The sequence below is a fragment of the Solanum stenotomum genome, chromosome 9 (genome assembly GCF_019186545.1).
Source record: "Solanum stenotomum isolate F172 chromosome 9, ASM1918654v1, whole genome shotgun sequence".
In the NCBI taxonomy this organism is placed as follows: Eukaryota; Viridiplantae; Streptophyta; class Magnoliopsida; order Solanales; family Solanaceae; genus Solanum; species Solanum stenotomum.
In genome coordinates, this window is record NC_064290.1 from 17,009,744 (window position 1) to 17,032,892 (window position 23,149).

Consider the following 23,149-nt stretch of genomic DNA (forward strand, 5'->3'; position numbering starts at 1 on the left):
CAAGAATTTACATCAGATATTCCATTGTTTTTTAATCTTGTTTTTAAAGTTCTTCAAACAGTTAATAAACGAAAAAAAGTCAAAAATTTACATCATATATTCCATTGTTTTTAAATCTTTGTCTTTAAAGTTCTTCAAACAATTAATAAACGAAAAAATTTCAACCATTTGCTAGACCACCATTAATCTAGCTACTATATATAGAATGCAAATATATCATTTTAGTAATCTGTTAGAAATTGAGAAAAGAGTGACAAACTGTCCATTAAGATGAGATGAATCATTTTGAGAGAAAATCATATTTAAAATTTGAGATTATTTAGATGAGATTTGATTTAGTCGGAATTATAAAAAATTAGCGTGTTGAGAAAATTGAATTGTTATAATGTATAAATATTGTATAAACAACGTATATAAATGTATATACATCTCTGATAAATGATTATACATCATATATACAAAGTTATACACTATTTATACAATATTGATATTGATACATTACATATAAGTAGTCATTTTTATTGGAATTTGTGTTGTCACATGTACAATTATGTAAGACCATCTCCAACCTACTTTTATTTTACTCTCCATTCTCTATATTTGGAGAGTAAAATAGAGAATGGACACTCCAACCCACCTCCAAATCACCCTCTATTCTTCAAATTTAGAGAGGTGAATAGTAGTTCTCCAAATTTAGAGAACTACTATTTACACTCTCTATTTCACTTTTTCATTATTTTATTATTATTTTTATTTACTTTCTAATTAACATATTATTTTACATATAATTCCATTAATTAAATATCTAATATTCATAATTCTTTTTTAAATGTAATATAATATTTTTAAAAATATTATTTAATATATACTATTTTAATTTCAAATTAATAGTATTTTATTTATTTTTCTAATTTTTGTGAATAGTAAAAATTTATTTTATTATTAATTTTAATTATAAAGAATACGCAAAATTAAAATGGCAAGATGAAAAAAAATAATTTAAAAATCCAATACATGATATGATAATTTAAATACAAGATAACAATACAACACATAACATAATAATTTAAATACAAGATAACAATACAATACATAACACAATAATTTAAATACAAGATAACAATACAATATAATACATAACATAATAATTTAAATACAAGATAAAATACAATACATAATTGATCACAACAATAATTTAAAAATGCAATCTTCATATTCACCATTAGATGGATTTCATCTTATTATAAACGGTTGGATGAGATTCTCATCAGTACATTTAATATTTTTTAGATAAAACATTACATATTATATAATGAACACCATTTACCACTTGAAGTCTGCACATTCATTTCATTTCAAAACATATTCAAGTAATTTGGTTTGTCCTTTGAAAACGAATTTCAATCTTGGAGATTGTTCTAATAATAATGATGAAGATTTTTCTTCTACGTCATCATCTTCGTTAGATTTGAAATTTTTTCCTAGTACAAAACATCATGATAATTTAATAAATCAGCTACGTATGAACAACTACATGTTCCAACAAGTTCTACAAAATCATACTAATGAAGTTTTCATAGGTGGCTCCATTCCAGGTCATGCGGTAATCAATCGTGATCATGAGGCGGCTGATGATAATTTATTTCGTGATTATTTTTCAGCCACACCACGCTTTAATGATGCAATATTTCGCCATCGTTATCTAATGTCCCGCAATTTGTTTCTTTGTATCGTTGATGCAATTAAAGATCACGATACGTACTTCAAACAACGCATTGATGCGCTGGGTAGATTTGGATTATCTACTTTGCAAAAAATTACCGTTGTGTTTAGAATGTTGGCATTAAAGATCACGACACGCACTACATGATATAATGACTACATGTATTATATTGCACAACATGATAATTGAGGATGAACGTAATCTCAATGCACTAATTCAAGATGCCGTAGAGGCTCCAACTCCAACTATAGAAATGGTGGTAGATGAAAATCTCCAGTTTGAACTCCGTAATGCATTAATAGAGCATTTATGAGAACAACGTAATAATTTTGAAAATTGAGTGTTTATGTAATTGTATGTCACTTTTATTTGAATTTGTCCCCTAATTTATGTATTATATTATATTTTCTTGCAATTTATGTTATTTAAAATTTTAGAATAAAATATAATTTCATATCACATTAAAAATTATATAACGTAATTATTTGAGAAAAAAGAAATAAAGGATTTATATTATGAAATATGAAAATAAGAATGAAATAAAAATAATAATATAATATTGAGGAGAGAAAAAAAGATTCCTTTTTAGAGAGTAAAATAGAGAATTGGGTTGAAGTTGATTGTCTGAAAAAATAGAGAACTCTATATTTTAAGAGTAAAATAGAGGATTGGGTTGGAGATGCCCTTAAAGAATCTCAAAATTAAACTTGATTACAAATTAGCTCTACAATTATTTCAGAATTTGACTAATTTGACAGAGATTTGACTTTTTATTAATTTTGACATTGTATTTTGCCTAGAAATATAGGATTTACTACTATGTGTATAATTGTTTTGATAATGTATATTGTATAGTATGAATAGATTAGGAGTCCTTGGTGGAAGATCACAAGGAAGGTGAAGAAACGACTTTAGATCAAGTTTGACTGTGAGGTAAGTGAAACTTTAAGTTTTTGAATATTTACTTTTCTAAGAAAAATAGTTATCACTTTAAGCACTAACTTTTAGATTTTAAAAAATAAAAACAAGTCAAAAATAATAAAATAAAATTTCTAATTTATCACTTTTAATTTATAAGCGAAAAATAATGAGCTTATCGAAAGAGACTCTAGAATAGATGGTTCATCTTTATATGTTTCAGACGAGGAAAGGCCCAAAATAGTCCATCATCTTTGGGTTAAGATTCAAAGTCATCCTTGAGTTTTCACATGGAGCATTAATAATCCTTATGTTTGCAATATTGGTGCACTTTTGGTCCTTCAAAATTTTGCCTATTTTTTAACATTGATTTTATTCATAATTTATGTATGGAATGTTTAATAGTCATTTTATATATTCAGTAGAAATAATAACTCCATCTGAGAGATTGTGAGAAGAAAAAACACCTTATTTTGTTTAGTAGAAATCGTATTGCAGGTAAAGTCGAGAGGTTCATCGCGACGATTTCATGTACAATAGTACAAATTTTTCTTTTCTTGCAATGTCATATGTTAAAATGTTCTTAGTTTAGCTGCAGTAATATTTATACTGAATAGAACAAAGTGTTCTTCTTCTTACCTTCTCTCACATAGAGTTATTATTTCTACTAAATATATAAAAAGACGATGGAACATTCCTTACATAAAATTATGAACAAAATTAATATTAAAAAATAGGCAAAATTTTAGGGGAGTACCAAAAGTGCACCAATATTACAAACAAAAGGGACTATTAATGCTCCATGTGAAAATTTAAAGATGNTTTCATGTACAATAGTACAAATTTTTCTTTTCTTGCAATGTCATATGCTAAAATGTTCTTAGTTTAGCTGCAGTAATATTTATACTGAATAGAACAAGGTGTTCTTCTTCTTACCTTCTCTCACATAGAGTTATTATTTCTACTAAATATATAAAAAGACGATGAAACATTCCTTACATAAAATTATGAACAAAATTAATATTAAAAAATAGGTAAAATTTTAGGGGAGTACCAAAAGTGCACCAATATTACAAACAAAAGGAACTATTAATGCTCCATGTGAAAATTCAAAGATGACTTTGAGTCTTAACTCAAAGATGAGAGACTATTTTGGGCCTTCTTTCGCTTCTCTCGTTTCAGACAATATCCAATAATCTCCCCAATAATTCCCTCCCCCACACAAACCCCAACACACCCCACAAGTCACCATGCGTCAATCCACAATTCCATATTAATTAATTATATAAAACTTGTTCTATATTCCTTCATATATAATTTACTTAAAATATTATTTAAATCATATATCGAAATCAAGCTTATTATTAAAAAAATAAAATTGAGCTCGTTTAAGTTGATTTGAAGAGTTTCAAGTCAATACTTTATGTTGATGCTTAAAACACAATATACATATCTTATATCTATAATATAACGCTTTCCTTTTATATTTATTGAGGATTTATAAAATATAACCTTTTATTTTTATAAAATAATAAAAATAAAATTTGTGTACACTCAATCTTTTCTATACCTCACTTATTAAATTATACTAAATATATTATTATATACATTTTCTATATAAATTATATATTTCATTAGATATGCTCGCACATAACTCAATACACATATCTAAAAATTAGTTATTCCCAAAATCACACTCATAACTTATGTATATGTAATAACCTAATAAAAGAGTCAATTTCAAACAAATTTTCAAATGGGGCAGTACTAAAGTTTTTATTTATGTTTGGTTATAAAGATGTTTTTTTCTGGCTTGTAAAAAACGATTCTTTTTAGTAAATTAAAGCATATGTCCATTTGTGAGATCACTAATAAGGAAATTACAAAAATTCACTAATTTAGGATCTAATTATTTATATATACTCTAGTTTGTAATATTACGAATGATTTTGGTGCGTCCAGATATGTCCAGCTACATATATCTTATGATATATGAGTCAAAACTGCGTGTAATTTGTTCTAGATATAGTGTATCCAAGTGGATTCTTATGTATATGAGATACATAAACAAATCTCGCTCGCCACTCTCCTATATATCTGATATCCCAACTACATGTGAATCACATAAGCTACATATACATACGTGTATCTAGTGTGATTCACATGTATATGTATATGAGAAAAATGACCATCTCCCTCCCCATCTCACTCACATTATTTTAGTATATCTGATATAAAATATACATGTATTTAGGTGTACCTTCCTTAATATATGATAGAAAATTCTTAAGTAATGATAAAGATACATCATTATTTAAAAATATAAATAAAATTTATATAATAAGACATTTTTCCTCAAAAAAACTTTGGTTTGGTTTGATTTTTCTCTATTCGATTTGGCTTTTTTGGTTATGTTAATAGTTAATAACATAATCAAATTTATATTTTCAATTTGAAATAAGTATTGTGTTTTAAGTTCTACTTATGATTTATATTAGAAAGTACATTCGAGAGATTCAATATTATTACTTATATATATATATAATTCATTTTTTTTTTGTAAATTCGAAATCAAACCAAAAAACCAAACAAAGTAAATTATTAATCCAAAATCAAACTAAAAATCAATCTAAATTAGAATTCAATTTAATTTTATTTGGTTTTTCGATTTAATCGCCTAATCTCCAGTGGAGTGCAAAATTTATAAAAATAAACTTATTATAACTTCACTTGGGAACATATAAAGTGAAAACAACTTCATAGATAAGATTCTTGTACAGAATTAGATATCCCCAAAGTCAAATAATTCTAAGCCCCCACCAACCCCCCAGGCCCCCACCTCCCCACCAAAAAAAGAAAAAGAAAAAAAAGAAATTATTAGTGTGTCGAAAAAGACCAAAAGTCTACAATACAAAATAATTAAATCTAATCAATATCTACTAAACTAATAGTGCCTAAACAAAAAACGATGGTCCTCATGTCGTTATATCATTTCGTCATACACGAGGGTTCACTTTTTTTTTTTTCCCAATAAAGTATAATCTTAGTATTTTCCTCAGAAAATTCTTAATAAATAAATAATAAATTAAAGAAATGCTATTTAGGAGTATAATTAATTTGTGTTGATTAATTCTTAATTAGAGATCTCGATTTATGTCTGAGTCGCTTTGTTAGACAACGTTTTATCTCAATATGGAATTTTTCAGCGCAAATTTTATTATATTCGCGCTTCAATATATGGATATGGAACACCTGATGAATTTTTTTTTTTAAAAAATAAAATTTAATTTGTGTTCTAACTCTTAATTAAACATATTAATTATTACATGCTTCTTTCTTTGTTGCACCTTTTCTCTTTGGGGGTTTCTTCCTTTTCCACAGAATCTGAACATCAAGAATTATAATACTCTCTCTGTTTTGGGTCATGGCTGCTTGATTGAACTCCTTTTTCATCTCTCTAAATCTCTATTTCCTTTATCTGATAGAAACCCAAAAACATTTGATTTCACTCTTTCTCTTGACTTTTCCTAATTTGACGATTAATTTAAAGGTGAGATTTTTTCTATTTATTTTTCATTTTCTTGAGATTATTTCATGTGGGTATCTCTTGATTATGATCTATCTGATGTTTGACGTCTTGTGTCCTTTTTTGGTATTTTTTTCTCATGGGTTGTTAAAAGATTTGGTTATGTTTATGGGGTGGTTTTATATGTTGAAATTTAGTGGCTATTGGTGAAAAGTTGTGATCTTTAGCATCTTAACTAAGAAGTTAGTTCACAGAAGTGGCCAACTTTATGTGTCTTTTTCAGCTTGGATATACGTATAATAAATTGTTGTAAGGATTTGATACTTGAGAGTGGAAGAGCACTGGTCTAAAGTAGTTTGTGATTAGTCCTGATGGGAACTGTTATGATCTATACTATGATAGAGATGTTCTTTTTTGTAAAGGAATATACTTTTTGACTGCTGAGTTGCTACAAAGTATTTGTAAATGATTTGCCATTGTTTTTGAGGATGGATAACTATATTTTAGTTGGAAGGAACGATAAAGGATATCATACTGCTCATTTATTTTTCAAATGCTTGCTTCTTCAGTAAATTTTTAGCATGGACTTCTAGTTTCTTTTAAAAAGTGGACAATTCTTCTCCTTACTTATCAAAATGAAAAAAAGAAAAAAAAACTGTGAATGTTGGTGAAACTTGAAATGGGTTATGTAGTAAGGACTAACTTACACTGTTTGGGTTGTTACGTTAGTTGGTTTTCGGTGTAGTGTGCACTAACACATAATCTGCACCAAAATGCAGGCGTTCTTTAGTTTTTGTTATTGAAATCACATCCTCTGAGTTTAGTTTTTGCTTTTATTTGTAGAAGAGAGAAGATGGAGAATATTGAAGAATCAGGTAGTCCTAGTTGGGGTGCATCCTTTTTTCAAACAACGGAAGATGTTGCAAGAGCTGTTGCTGCTGCTGCAGCTGCTGTTAGGTCGCCACGACCTTCTGTGGTATATTCATCTAAAGATGATAATGGTAGTCAGCTTCAGAAATTTCAGCGTCAAGTAACTAGATTAATGAAAGGCTTCTCCAGTCCCCCTGAAGTTAAAAGTGGAGCCTACAACCCGGAAATATTAACTAGCCAAAAGCGTCAGTGGGCTAGGTTTCAGTTGCAATCCCTGGTATGCTATATGACCAACCCTGGAGCTTTCTGCTGTATGCTAAAATGCAGGAAATTATATTATCCATTTAAAGTCCCCCTCAAGATCTAATTCTGGTTTTAATAGCAGTTGCTTCAAATACTACTTCGTTTCTATATTTTTTCTCAATTAATTACTAATCCAGCTTGAAGTATTGATGATGGTGAATGATAGACATTAAACTCCTGGATTTGATGGTTAAATATACTTCTCAATTTATACTATGAGGGCAGAGTTCTTTTGGTTTTGTTAGATAATTATACTCTGTAAGCTTGTAGGATCATAGAGTTTGGAAAGAGCCATCAAGGCTTTTTGAGAGCATGGTGGTGGTTGGACTCCATCCTAACTGTGATATTCAAGCACTTCAAAGGCTTTATTTTTCAAGAAAGCTAGATGGTCCAGGGAGATTTAGAAGCGCACTTGGTGGTCAAAGTCAATCACGCGTGGAACCTAACCTTGAGCCTCAGGTGTTGTTTCTTGTAGGGTTTAATTTGCACGGAGTTAGAATTGTATAATTTTTATGGACTATAAGGTGTTGTTACTTCTTTGGGTTTCAGGTCTTGTTTGTTTACCCTCCAGAGAAACCACTGCCACTGAAATACAAGGATCTTCTCTCATTTTGCTTTCCAGCAGGAGTAGAGGTTGGGTTATCCCTATCAACCCCCCTTTTACCTTTATTTGACATGCAATGTTGAGATATCAGGGAGATACATTTTGAAGTATTTCAAGCTTCAGATGTGATTCACTTGGTGAACTTCTGTAAAGAGTTAGATGTAGAAAGCAACAAACTTTTGGTTTGAAGCATACAAAATATTATAGGTGATGGATCATGCATCTCACAATTTACATTTACCTGTTCCTACCTTAAGTAAGAAAAAGAAACATAAACAAAAGGACTAGTTGATTTAAGATACAAGCAACTTAGTGAGGCATTCTCCTTTCTGTATCAAGATAAAACAAAGATACAATTAATTATAGCTTGAACTTGGAATGTATTTTAGGCCAGGCTAAACAAATACTGTCTCTCCTATTGCATCTCTACATTTTTTATTCAGCCATACTTGCAGTGGATCTTTTCTGATGGTTCAAAAATGGTGCATCTGGCTACAGGTTCATGCTGTTGAGAGAACTCCATCAATGAGTGAGTTAAACGAAATACTTCTAGGTCAGGTAGTGATGCTTCCTTTCTATAATGACCTCTGAATTGATAATTGCAATCAAATTCCATTAAGAAAAGCCAAACTGTTGAGAAGCTTACTTCCAAGAAGAAGCTGATTAAAATACACTCTCAAACAAAAAGAAGTGGCTTAATATATTATTTGACAATTAGATATTCATAGAGGAACAACTGAAGGCTTTATGCAGGTGCAAGGATATTTTTCCAGAAACTCTTTTTAAGCATATATGTGTCTTTGCAGTGGCTATTCTGAACCAGAAGAAGCTATATCTTCTCGGTTCCATTAATTGGCCATATTTCTGTGTGTTCTGTGCTTGGATCAGATTTAGGCTTCTTCTAGACACAAGGATATGAAAATTAATGAAGGCATACTTTATTATCTGGTATTTGGTGTATTTTCAACTATTAGTAACTTCATCTATGACACCCTGGACGATTCCCCCTTTTTTTTGCCTATGTTATCAAGTAACTGTCCCGCCTCCCAAAAAAAAACCCTTAGATGAACATATAACTCCAATGGTTTCCTGAGCTAGAGAAGTGTATTGCCTGTTTAAAAAGTTTTCTTTCCATACCAAGAGAATAACATAATAACATTAAAGAAATTACTTTTTTATCCCGTTGTTTATTCTCCATTAGAAATACAATTATATATTTGTAAGTCTTTTGTCATCAATCTGATAATTATCAACTGAACTTCTGTGTTTTGATGTGTAAATTTGGTTTTGTGGTGTGACACAATGTCTACTGTATTCAGATATACGTGTTAATGTGCTGCTACTTTTCCAGGAACACCTTAAACAAAATGATCTGTCCTTTGTGTTCCGGCTTCAGGTATCCCATTTTACATTCTGTTTCCATGTATGCGATATCTGCCTTGCATTATAACATCATATGACCCTTCACATCTCTGACCAGTCAATTTCTAATTGGTTTTCTTTTGTTATTGAGCATAACATTAATTTGCACATGGAACAATTGTAGATTTCATTTTCTATCTACAACAACGTTATTAAATTACACAATTTTTTGATTGTTTCGGTTTTAGCAGTTCCTTTTTATTATTAAATAGGTTCATGTAAGCTGTAGGTATGTGCAATGAGAATATGCAACGTACATGAAAATACAACGTAAAGAGTGCCTTGCACTATCAGGTGTAGCCAATATATTTATCACCAACATTAAGTAACTCTTTTTTTGATTGATAACATCAAGTAACTTACTAAAAGGAAACAAAGATGTGCAGCTTTGGTTTTATTAACAGTCTTTTTCTGCCCTTTTTCTCATCCTAATGTAAAAGATAGGAGCAATTAGATAAAGGAGTTGGTGCTGACCAATTGGAGTATGTATTTTAACTTAAGTTTCTTGATATAGGTTGCTGATAATTCAACTCTATACGGTTGCTGTGTTTTAGTTGAGGAAATGGTTCAGAAACCTTCTGGATTGCTTTCCATGATTTCAGATGGGCAACATACCAGCTTGGGTATTAGCCGCCAAATTTTAACAACACGCCGCTGTTATTGCATTCTTTCCAGACTTCCATTTTTTGATCTTCACTTTGGTGTATTACATAGGTTCGTTTCTCTTCTGGCGAATTTGCTATATTGTCCAAATCTTTTTGTTGTTGTTAAAACTTGATGGGCCTAATTTAGGGAATCTTGTTGAACAATAGCTCCGTAGTGTTCAATTACCTGGATACTTTTATTGTGTGGTTTCCTTGAGAGACCTATTCTATTGATAGTGTTATTCTGAAGAAAGTCCCGACCCCCACTCGTCCCTTGCAGTATAGGCAAGATCAATGTTTCTGTTAACAATGGGATGGCTACTGAATTTGTTGATACCTTGCATGGTTTCTCTTGCACATATGATGAACTTCCTATCACCTTTCTAAAAGAAATGATGAACTTCATATCCTTTTCATTTCTTGTGTTATTTATTAGAGGTTGCCAGCATGTACACAGATGATCAACATTCTGATAATCAATGAGCCTAGGGAGAGTAAGGTGACCTTGAAGCAGAATGAAATGTTGGCTAATTTTTCAGCTGAAATTCATCTAGGAATTAGGCTTTGCTGCATCAAACATTTGAGCAACATCTTAAATAGCTCAATAGTATGTAGTTTGGCTACTTAGATACAACGTCTTGGAGAAATGTAGGGTAAGGCTGCGTACAATAGACCCTTGTGGTCCGGCCTTTGCCCGGACCCCATTCATAGTGGGAGCTTGGTGCACCGGGCTGTCCTTCTTACTTAGATACTTAAAGGAATCAGAAGCATGATACCATTTGTAGATTTCAGCTCTTTGGAGTTTGGCCATTGTTTTGAGAACTTAATAAAAGAGACCTCTTGAGAAAGTCTATTAAGGAAGTATGCTTAGGTGCTTGTACATTAATATTTGCTTGTAATAATGATCATGAGCAAGAAGAAGCAGTATACCAGCTTCCGGTGCTTGCTATTCCTAGTCTATACTCTATATATGCGCAGAGTTGGTAAATGTATGGTTGAACTTTGGAAGATTCTTGCAAGTCATTGTTGTTATTTCTCTGTTGCTAGTGCCTACTGAGACACTGTTTGTTATTTGTCCTTTTTCTAGCATTTTCACTGAAGAAAGGTTGGAGCGGTTAACAAAGCAAGTTGGTGATCTTGATTTTGATTCACTTGTGATTGATGATGAGGAAGAAATTTTGGAAGAAAATCCTTCCAGCATATTGGAAGAAACAGCTAAGTACGTCCTGAATGGCTCTGTAGAAAGTCCCCAACCAAGTACTGCTGATTCTGTAATTAGTGGAACCGTGGGTGGCAAGTCTCAGCTGGAGTATAGAGTTGCAGAAGGGGAAGTTCTCCCAAAGAAGGATGGAAGTGATAACAAGGCAAGTATGGTTGATAATGATATAGATTTTGCCAATAAAGAATTTATATTTGGAAGGCAAGTCCCTGAAGCTTTTGATAATTCCACTGATGATAACAAACAGCTGGTAGAAAAGGGTGTACCAAATGCTGTTTTGCCACTTCTAAGATATCATCAGTGCGAAAGTTCTGAATCTTCCTCTAGGTATATTACTTCCTATTTGGCTTTTAGTACATTTTTTCTTTCCGATCTGTCTCATAAATTTGTGACCCTTTTGCTCTGTGCTATATCTGTTTGTGTCCAAATTATTGAGAGAACATCTTACTGGAAGTTGGTATTTATTATCGGCAAATCCCATCTCTATGAAGTGCTTTTATTTTTGGATACAGCTTCCAGGACTCTCCTAGTGAAGATAGACATTTTAGAAGTGATTTTGATGAAACCGAAACTGAGGAAGCATCCTTTTCTGGTCAAGATGATTTAAGCCAGCATAGTGATATAGTTGAATGGGCAAAGGTTTTATTTGACACTTACCCAGTTAAAATTTTCAAGTTATGGCTCGTCATTAGTGGGTTATCTAGGTCTTATCTGACCTCATCGTTCTCCTTCACCTTCCAGGTGAATAATCGTGGATCCTTGCAGATACTATGTGAATATTACCAGCTAAAATGTCCTTCAAGGGGATCAACAATTAAGTTCCATCCCCTGGATCACCTTCATCCTTTAGAATATTATAGACCCGATGAAGCACTTTTACACGTTGCTGGATCAACAATTGACTTAAAATCATGCCGTACAAGTTTGGAATTAGCAGAGGTACATTCTTTTTTTGGCGATTCCTGGTTTTATTATATTCATCATTGAAGAGTGAAGTAGAGGGGGTGGGCTGAGAGATGCCATGCTTTATGGTTTAGAAATGGTTTATCTAGCTAGCTACACCTTCCAATAGTTGGTTTCCTATGCATTATCAGCTTATGTTAATTTGGTTTCCGCTATACAGGCTCACAATGCACTCATGGTGGAAGAGGAAGCGACTGCATTGTCAGTTTGGGCTGTTGCATGCTTATGTGGCTCATTGCGGCTTGAGCATGTGCGTGGTGATACTGGGCATCTATACAACCTAAATATAACTGTTCAATTTGACTTACTAATTTGCTACTTGACTATAATAAGTGACAAGTGTTTCGAGACTAGTATAAAGCTTTTTGACCTTTGTCAGAAATGATGGCCTCTGTCACCAAATTTTTATAGAGAAGTGCAATGCCAGATTGGTTAATGTCATCCTCATTAACTTTTGTCATTGAATGGGGACTTTCTGATTTAAAGAGAAAAATGTGGGCATTGATTTCATACTTGTAGACAGGAACGTATATGCTCTGCTGTAATCTTTGACTTAATGTAATGGGTTTGAAGTGGGAAGCCACTACAGAATTCTGGCTTGCAGCACAAACACGAATTTACCAGAATATTATTGAAATAGTGCTCAACATGTTAAAATGTTGAACTGACTAATTTTTTTTTATGGCATGATAGATTTCTTTTCTGTCCTTTAAATTAATCATTTGTATTAAGATTGTCCTATTTCTGAGCTTCTATGGAAGCAAACCTCTTGTGGATGACTCCACATTACTGTATTGATTGCTTAAAATGGAAAAAGAAGGTTAAGGGAAAACATATTTCTTACTAACAGAACAGGGGATGAGTTTATTTTTTGATTTTGGAGAATTGCTCAAGCTCCACGAAGTTTTGATTTTCCTAATTATCGCCAGCGTATTTCGCTCTGAGTATTGGAATAATCAATTCATTCAGCCTCCTATATCTAGTTGTATACTTGAGTCCATTTAATCTCTCAATGTTTTCTATGAACTCCCCGGACCCCACTTGTGGGATTACAGTAGGTTTGTTGTTGTGGTTCTTATTGTTGTAATGTTGTCTTTTATTGGTAAACACACTTGACCAGTGGGCAAGCAAGCACTGGTTTTAACATGCTTGTCAAATTCTTTTTGACACTATCCTACTCGCATTTTATAGGTGCTGACACTGTTTGCGGGAGCTTTACTGGAGAAGCAAATTGTAGTGGTTTGTTCAAATTTGGTAAGTATCAGTTTGCAGCATCTTTTCTGCCGTATAGAACTATAGATTTAGTTAGGTTTGCCATGATAGGAGTACTGTTTTGATTTCACATACTGAATGCTTTCTTGATTAGTCTGTTCTTCCTAGGCAGCATACTTTATTGTTGCAAAGATTGATTTTATCTTCCCCATACAAGTTATATGTGAGGTGAAGACTTCTTTCTAGATCCAAATGCCCTTAGTATTCACATGGTTTTTAGAGCTGGTATTTTTGAAAGCCCTAAAATTTGATGCAGAATCTAATTTTTAGTTACTTAATTGCAGGGAATATTGTCTGCGTGCATTTTGTCTATTATCCCTTTGATTCGTCCTTATCAGTGGCAAAGCTTGTTGATGCCGGTAACTTTCAGTTGACAATGAATGTTTTCCTTAGGTAATAGATCTATTGCATTTCTGATTTTTCCGACTTTCTTGACGAGTAAATTGTCAGGTTTTGCCTAATGACATGCTGGATTTTCTGGATGCACCTGTTCCCTATATAGTGAGTATATCCATGTCTTAGAATTTTCTGTCTTTCATAATTGGCTCCCAAAGAAATGTATAAGCAAAGAGGTTTTGTTGGAAGTTAGATGAGGCTATTCTTGAAACAATTGGAGTACTTGAATGAGGGGTTTGTTTCATTTAGACTGAAAGTTGATGAGTTTGTAGATGCTCTCGTCGTCAGTGATGAATGTTTTCTTGACTTCTTGTTATATCATGTGCCATGATACCATTTTGCCAGCTTTTCTCTTAGATATCTTGCATTATTGGGAAATCGTTCTGTATGTTTTTATCCTGTATTTTGCTGATCTCATTTGTGCAAGAATGTATTGGTTCCTTCATATTCACAAAACGTATTTCTCCTTCCTGGGATTTTGTGTTGCAAATTAATCAAATTGTTTGTCCTGTTTGAGTGCTTTCTATGATGATGTGAAGTATTAGTTTCGATGAATAATTGTTAGGTCTCAAGGGGCCATTTCGGGTGATTTAACTTATATTTTGCTCTTTCTTTTTCTTCTTACCTTTGAGTAGGTAGGTGTGAAGAATAAGACCTCTGAGGTTCAGTCAAAGTTAACAAATGCCATCCTTGTAGATGCAAACAAGAACCAGGTTTGTGAGCGGGTTATTTCTATTGCATGAGCTGAAAGTAACCGTTTGCACAACTCTCCAGCAGACTGTCTTCTTAGTTTTTGTTTATCAAAACTTCATTACTGAGTACTGCATAGATGATGTGAATTTTTCTGTTGCTTGTTATGAAGTTTTCTAAGAGGGGTACTTTTTCCTGTGTATTACATTGAAAATCAGGTGAAGTCACCTACTTTACCGCAACTTCCGCAGCAAAAGGAGTTATACTCTTGTTTAAGTCCTTACCATGCACAGCTGGTGGGAGAAAGTTATCTGGCAAGGAAGAGGCCTGTTTATGAGTGCACAGATGTTCAGGTATTGCCGAACGTCTCATTGATCCCCTTCCATTCCTTCATTTGTCCTTGTCACAGGGGCAACCCTGATTTATTTTTGACTCATCTAACGTAGTTGGTTGCGTCCAACTAAGTTGACAGATTTACTTGTTTTCCTGGAAATAGCATGGATGAAGCTTTTCTAATTTGGCGTTTGATTATAGTCCTTGAGTTTGTTAAGAGTCTAGTTAATAGTATCATCAAGAAGCAAAAGAAAAAAGAAGATGTAGTAGGAAAATCAATCTCACCAAAAAAAAAAAAAGAGGAGGACAAATCAATCTAATTATGTCTGCAGTTGGAATTAGATAAGTAGATTAAGTTAAATGTTGTGAGGTCTAGTCCATCCTTTTTAGGAGCCTCACGAACTAGAACTCAACCTTAGTATGTTGTCCTCTTCTTTTTTTTGGTTTGATGATGGTGGTGTTCAGGCCAGCTTGCACGCATCTCAACTATTACACTGGGTACCTAATATCTCTCTGCCTACCAAAGCTTAGGCAGATGGGAAGAAATCATGTAGTGTTTTTTTACTTCCGGGGATTTGAACCTGAGACCTCGTGGTTGTCCTTCCACTTTATTGACCACTAGGCCAGACCATTGGGTTCAAGTATGTTGTCCTCTCCTTGTTACATGGATTCTCAATTTTCCTTTCCTTCTGAGTCTATCTTACTGTTCTAAGCTCTATCCCTTTGCAAATGCTCATATTCCTTTCCTTCTGAATGGATAATCACTTATTTGATCATTTTATCGCTTATCCCTTCTGGAGATGCTCATTTTGTCTTCATAGCTTATTGTTTCTCCTTTTGACCCAGCACCCAAAAATGATTAACCAGGATGGGGGAAGTGTAAATTGGGTTCCTCTTATGGGGTAAAAAAGGTACCATACTAAAGGCCAGCTTGCGATTATCCGTGTGCTTTTAGAAGGTGAGTATCCTGCATGGGTAGAGGGAGTATGAATTGTTATCAGAAACAGCCTAGTAGTTGTGAAACTGTTTGCGAAGTATGTAATCCCAATGAAGTCATAGCTCCACCAGTGGACCATCTTGCTAATTGAATTGTGAATTGGTAGAAATGATTAGATTGGTTAAATGTTGAGACGTTGTACATTTCATTTGTAATTGCCTACCTGAATACTTGTTCTTTTATAGGAAGCTATTTAAAATGTAAGCTGTGTATAGAGTAGCTATTGGAGTTTATTGAAGACATTTTGCTGGTGCTTTCTTTGTTTCCTTCAGCTTCCCTACAGAGCATTTACTTTGTGCCTCTTATGTATATATGATCTTTTGGTTGAGTTCAAAAAACAGATGGGATGGTTGACAATTTCAGGTGGTGTTTGTGCATATTCTTTTTGAGATCTCGCAAATGAAATTTCAAAAATGTGTTTGTTTTAAGTTTTTTTCAAAAAACAGTTCTCTGAAAAAGTGGTTTCAGGGTATTTTTCAAAGAAAAAGTTTTTTTTCCATTTGCAGAACACTTAACAAATGATAAAAAAAGAATGTGACTGTCCAAGCACGTCTCTCGTTACACTTCTTTGTAGTTCTCTTGCAACTTTGGTATCACAGATTTCATATAGCTACCTTTGTCATTTTGGTCACTAGCTCTTCTACCTTAGAATGCTAATACCAAGGAATGCTAATTCACCCAGAAAATAATGGTTTAGAATGCTAATGCACCCAGAAAGTAATGGTTCAATGTAATATCTTTACAGTATGTTGTATTACTCTAGCTATCCAGTCAGTCTTTATTACTGCTTAACCATGACATTATGTTTAGGTTGAAGCTGCAAAGTCTTTCCTGGGAGTGTTGCGGTCGTACCTGGATTCACTTTGCTCGAACCTTCGTTCACACACAATTACTAATGTCCAATCGAATGATGATAAGGTTTGTAGCTTCTCCTTGGAGCATTTGATTTGGCTGACTACTTGTGTGAAAAAGCCTTACAGAGTTGACTGTACATGCATCACTTTCGAAAGGTATTTGTTACTTCAATTATTCAGAATCAGATGTTGTCTAGACTCTTTGGCATAATCTGTTCCAAATGGGGAATCATTGAAATTGGTATGCTTAGCCTGCTGCAAACTGTATGTACGGTTTATCCAATACAGAAGTTTGAAACAGTATTTGATATTTGAGCAATTGTACACACTAAGACCTGAACTTGAAGAAAGAGCAATTTACTAACAAACATCCATTTGTGTTTCCACCCAAAGAAAAGTAGATGATGATGATAGTAGATTATTTGGAGCTGCTGGTGACATCTGTAGCTTTTAGAAACTTCGTATGTTTGGAAAATGAATTCACAATTCATATGCAATAAAGCTTGTTCTTGTTGAAGTTCAAGCTCCTATCTTCAGAATTTATCACTCTGAATGCTTCAAATGTACTGATAACTGGCACTATTTCAGAATTATTTTTTCTCAGTTTCTTTATGTGCATAAGTGGTATTACATGAATACCAATATTTGAGGAAAACCTTTTCTGGATCTGTCTTAGCGGTTTAATGATAGTAGAGCTTTATCATAAACACTTTGAAGGTAAAATTTGCATGTGTCAGTGTTACATAGTTTCAGATTGTTAAAGGTAATTTATCTTACATCACTCTTTTTCTGCTCCTCCTGGTGATGGATATAAGCGTCAGTTTTTATGAAGTTTTGCATTATTGAAATCTGAGTCCTCATTCAATGTGAGCTCTTATGCTTTACTTGCTTAGATGTTATACTAGTTTTAGTTCTTTTTCTTTTTCCTGTAACTATATTTACATTTTGACAAACATCATCAGCAGCTTTTATGAAGAAATCCTTATATGTGTTTCATTCTTACACTGATTGGTAAAGAGACTATCTCTTAACTCAGAATTCTTTATTCTGTCCTTTGGTTATTAGGTATCTCTGCTCTTGAAGGAAAGCTTTATCGAGTCTTTCCCTAGTCGAGATCGGCCCTTTATGAAGGTGTGTGCTTAAGCTTCCACACTTTTTTCAGTTGTTATCTAAAAGCCAAATAGCTTCACTATACTGCACCCTGCTAATGTCATTACTGTGCTTTGCAAAATGATCTGTGAGGTGGACCTGTTCATCTTAACGGTTTGCTTGCAAAACTGAATCTGCACTTACAGAAGCTATGCACGCATTTTGTATTGTTATTTAGGGCATCAATTGATGTGATGCAAGTCCATTTTAGATTATATGTTATGTGTTAGAATGTTATCCTTCATTTTATGGTAAAGCCATCCATCACTTTGGTTTTCCTCGTGAAGAGCATGCTAATCTATTACTTGTTGCTCTTGGTGAAACAGCTTTTCCTGGACACACAGCTCTTCTCTGTAAATACAGATTTTGTACTCTCTTTCTTCCAGAAGGAATAGAGCCGCCATGCAACGAACCAGTTCATGATGTAATAGCAGAACGCAAGTTCCTGTATTTGTAGCTTATAGTTTATTGCTCAAAGTCTAATGTAAGGTTAAGTTATGTATCACAATTCATAGAAGAAATCACTTGGTACTGGTTTCTAACTTTTTTTCCCTTTTCCAAAAAAACTTTTCTCGATTGTTCAACTTAGGCATGGCAAGTAGTAATGCAATGGAGAACATAAAGAAATGTAGGATAGAATCATAGACTTTTGTACAGCAAGTGAACTTCTAGCTAAAGTTGAAATATATATACTGTTCTGAGTTCCATTTTCTTGTATTTTTTTTGCATGTTGTCAAATCTTATAGTGAAAACACAACAGCTATATCCAAACGCCTACTAAGTTTGCCACATGTCCTGTACCCCTTAAAATCCAAACATTTGAATCGAAAGTATAACAAGAGGCATATAGTTAGATCAAAAGTATTAGGTTCTCCAGACATACATGTTAAAGGATGCTGATATGACAATGTTAATAACGGGAAAAAATGAGTCAATCCTCAGTAACATTAATGTGTCAGAGCAGTCTTAAAGCTGTTAGATAGATGCCTTTTGGAGTCCATGTGAAATATTGAATGTTTTTTCTTATGTACTGTTTTGCCAACTAATATTACTTGTGCTTTCACCTCATTATGAGCATCAAAATACGACTCTCTTGTGCATGTGTGTGTGTTTGTCAGTCTTTGGGGTCATGTAAAATGTTACGACTTAACCTCTCTTAAGTAAAGTGCAATTTGGAGCATACTACATACAGTCTAACTTGTCAGTGTGCCAGAGCCCAATGATTTTTTTTAAGGGGTTCAAAATTTGAGAAACTAGATATATATACTAGTTCAAAGAGGTAATTTTGATAGTTATAGTTGCTACAAATACTATTTGATTGTTTGAATATATTTTATCTAAAAACATAAAATATGATTTAAATAAGGTTACTTTTATAAAAATAAAAAATAGAGTGAGTGAAGATAGAGTTTTCATATTTTTAGTAAATTAGAGTTAGTAAAGAATCAAACTATATTTTTTTTTTCTTTTTGGTTCAATTAAAGTTGGTAGTAGGGACATTATGATCATTTATTAAACCCAAAATGACACAACAACTCAGCCGTATGTATGTCGGAACTGTACTAAACACTTTGTACCCACCCCTCAATAGAACCCACTCAGAGAAACTTAAATAAAGACAAACAAAGACCCTACTTAGCAAAATTTTGGCTACTCAAATTCTCCACTGTTTTTGGACACTCTCTAAAACTAGATTTATAAGTATGTGTTTGGACAAAATAAACAAGGAAGAAGGGTAAAAAAGTCCTTTACTTTCATTTATTAGGTAAGTTTATCCCTCAATATACGATGAGATTAATTTTACTTATGCCATTATGAAACTTAGCAAATTATCATAAAATGTATATATATTTGTATGAAAAGTGAATATAAAGTTTATATGAAAAGTATACTAATATATAGTGTATATAAAAAGTTGATAAAATTTTATATAATGGGTATTGTGTGTATACGTTGTATAATTTTTTTTTTACATATAAAGTGTATAATATATATCCGGAAATGGTACATTTCACATTAAAGAAATAGCAAATGTTAAAATAAATTAAAATTTTAATAAATAAATACATACATTTTGGCTACTAAATATGAATTGTTCTATGGCTAGCTAGCTCCATGTTTTAGGGGTAGAAGCCATTTGTGCATTTTGCCTAAAAAGAAATTTTGCGTGTGAACAACAAAGATCTAGATATTGAACAAGATGAATTTCTTAGGATGAGAAATTGTAGATTGGAGGCATATTTTTCTTCAAAAGATAAAATTGCCCTTGCTATTGATGGTCCATTTTATGTATGATGAGATCAATACATATATAATAGAGTGTCAAAACTTCGATTTGACCTCATTAACTTAGAATATTGACTTTAGTCAAACTTCCTAAACTTTAAAATTAAAAATATCATATGATCACTTCAAAATTCATGTCATCCATTCCTACAAGTCACAAGCAATATAAATGATCAAACCCAAAAAATTCAAAACGACTATGATGATGGTCATTACAAGATTTCTGTCTGATCAATTAATATAATCTGACAAATCATATATATCTAAGATGACTAAGTTGATGAATTAAGAGACTCCTTTAAACAACTTGGAGGCAACTCCTTGCCGGTGGCTTTCCCTTTAGCGTGAGCGCAAAATGCAATCGCATGTCCATGACGGCCATGGTAGGCTAAGTTGATATCATTAAGGTTGATTTTTTCGCAAGAAAATAATGCACTGCAATCCAAAATAACTGCTCTCCGCGAACTTGAACTTCCCCTTATGTTATTGAATGTCACGTCCTTGATTTGTACTGAACTTGGCTAAATTAACATAAAACTGTGTCATTCTTTTTGAAACTGACTAAAAAGAAAAGAAAGTCATGTAAATTGAGACAAAAAGGAGTACTAATTACTTATGCTAAGACTTAGACATTATTGATTATAACACATTTTGTTATGATATTTTCTACATAGCAATCAATCATGAGAAAATATTTTTTTTTAACGCATTAAGTTTAATGATTAAAAGAGGGAAATGCAAGTACCTGTTTGCTGCAATGATGTATTGGGCAATAATGTTGGTCAATAAATATAGGATTTCGAACCTTTTCCATGATAATATCTTCAAAAGTTATATTGGTAATGTTACCAACATTCGATGATGCCCAAGTCTTAATTCTCAACCCATTTTGAGTAGCGATAAGAGTGCAATTTTTGACATGTATGTCCTTAACAACTTCATTTGGCGAATTCCCTAAGCTACCGATGCTTATTCCATGGCCAGGGCCACAAGTGACTCCTGAAATGTTGATATTATTGCTTCCCGCGATCATAGCTATACAATCATCTCCAGTGCCAATGTAAGAATCCAATACATGAATGTTGGTGGAGTGGCTAATGTGAATTCCGTCAGTGTTAGGGCTATCGCGTGGTGCTGTTATGTTAACATGACTAAATGTCATGTTTTCACAAGCAAAGACCTTGAAATGTATGTTCTTGCTATTGATTGAATGTATGTCACGCACAACCGTATTATTGACAAAATTGAATCCAAGTGTCTGATTCAAACATTAAAAATAGTGTTTAATTGTTTAACTTTATATTATAATCACAAAAATAAAAATTATAAAAACATACCATTGATGAACATTGATGCTTTCCCCAAGTAAAAGATCCTTGTCCATCTAACGTTCCACCTCCTTTAATTTTTAAGTCATTGATATATTGAAAAGAAATCCAAGACGAATTGCAAAATAATTTTGGATCCTTTGGAGCTTTAATAATTCCTTTGATTTCGAAGGTCAAAGTCGATTTTTCGCATGGCCCAATAAAATTTACAACATTTACCATGTATACACCTAAAGGTATCAACAATTTGGCTTGTCCATTCCATTTGCATGCATCCGCCCAAGCTTTTAAAAATGCCTTCCATAATATATAAACAAATAAATAAATAAAAGTAGACTTAAGGGGTGTTTGGATTGTCTTCTTTAAAGTTAAAAGTCAAAAGTCATAAATTCGAAATTTTCAATATTTGACTTTTGACTTCTTTTTTTTTTTTTTTTTTTTTTTTTTTTTTTTTTTTTTAACTTTTTCAACTTTTAAAGAAGTACAAATTATTCTTGTAGTTAATGTTTTATTATGAGTTATTCAAAATATAATAAAGTAAAATTGACCAAAAGGAATAATTTCTCGAAGAGTATCAAATCAACAACAGGGACAAGTAAAAAAAAAAGAAATGGAATGAGTTTTTGCGTGAACTTATATGTAGATCTTACTCATACGATAATAACAAAAGACACATTAAAAAAAGTAAAATGACAATTCTGACCTTACTATTATCTGTCACTCCATCTGCTTTAGCACCATATGAAAGGACATTGAAGACCTTTCCCTCAGCATTAGTGCACACAAGAACAAGGCCAAATATAAAAGCTATTTCTAAACATGATTTTGAAGCCATTACTTTTTATTTTTGTTTTTGCTTTCTTCACTTGTGTTTATATACACCTACATTTTTCCTCACTTAACAAGTAATCTTGAATTTATTAATTATTTACCTAGTAATAAAAGAAATCCTGAATTTAGTTATACCCCAAGAGATTTCTTAGATTTAATTTATTGATAAGAAAGGAAAGTAAATAATTATTTTGACTGAATATTAAATTTAAGTTTTTTAAATTTTCACCTAGGCTTTTTAGATCAATTGGATATTAATTTTACAAGAATTAAATGTTATTGTGAATAAGATAATTTCTACTTTTTAGTAGATATGACATAAATTTTACTTATATATATTTTTTTGCAATTAACATAACTTTTATTAATCATCTGGGAAAATCATTACAAAGTCAGAACTTATCAAACTTGATAACTTCTTTAAAATAAAATCCCAAAGCCTACAAAAATTTAGATTATCACACCTATAGAGAGCTCATATACTTGAACAATATTTTTTTTCCAAGAATTAAATGTTATTGTGAATAAGATAATTTCTACTTATTAGTAGATATAACATAAATTTCACTAATATATATTTTTTTGCAATTAACATAACTTTTATTAATCATCTGGGCAAATCATTACAAAGTCAGAACTTATCAAACTTGATAACTTCTTTAAAATAAAATCCCAAAGCCTACAAAAATTTTAGATTATCACACCTATAGAGAGTTCATATACTTGAACAATATTTTTTTTTCTAACTCTAGTACATAAAGTAGTTTTCAGTTGAAACAAAATTTTAAATCACACCTCCTAAACATTAACAAGTCATCAGC

At 32.2% G+C, this 23,149-nt stretch overlaps 2 protein-coding genes across 3 annotated transcripts; one reads left to right on the forward strand and one right to left on the reverse strand.

Annotated features, from left to right (window-relative positions):
• The first annotated feature begins 5,979 nt into the window (after positions 1 to 5,979).
• On the forward strand, positions 5,980 to 18,423 carry LOC125875885 (uncharacterized). Of its 2 annotated transcripts, none has more exons than XM_049556936.1 (19): positions 5,980 to 6,191; positions 7,011 to 7,314; positions 7,611 to 7,799; positions 7,890 to 7,973; positions 8,443 to 8,502; positions 9,296 to 9,340; positions 9,881 to 10,080; positions 11,098 to 11,556; positions 11,742 to 11,868; positions 11,971 to 12,168; positions 12,353 to 12,442; positions 13,384 to 13,446; positions 13,749 to 13,823; positions 13,915 to 13,965; positions 14,496 to 14,573; positions 14,769 to 14,903; positions 16,691 to 16,798; positions 17,800 to 17,865; positions 18,210 to 18,423. In XM_049556936.1, the coding sequence occupies exons 2-19, from the start codon at positions 7,021 to 7,023 to the stop codon at positions 18,276 to 18,278; spliced, it is 2,391 nt and encodes a 796-aa protein (XP_049412893.1). In that variant the 5' UTR covers positions 5,980 to 6,191; positions 7,011 to 7,020; the 3' UTR covers positions 18,279 to 18,423. The 2 variants fall into 2 exon arrangements, with proteins under 2 accessions (XP_049412893.1, XP_049412894.1); XM_049556937.1 differs by having other exon boundaries at positions 6,003 to 6,191; positions 7,014 to 7,314.
• A 2,018-nt stretch (positions 18,424 to 20,441) lies between these two features.
• Positions 20,442 to 22,332, reverse strand: LOC125877320 (exopolygalacturonase-like). The gene is made up of 4 exons (XM_049558651.1): positions 22,201 to 22,332; positions 21,507 to 21,794; positions 20,915 to 21,427; positions 20,442 to 20,690 (listed from the first exon to the last, which is right to left on the reverse strand). Exons 1-4 carry the CDS (start codon positions 22,330 to 22,332, stop codon positions 20,442 to 20,444), a joined length of 1,182 nt encoding a protein of 393 aa, XP_049414608.1.
• Positions 22,333 to 23,149: the final 817 nt, after the last annotated feature.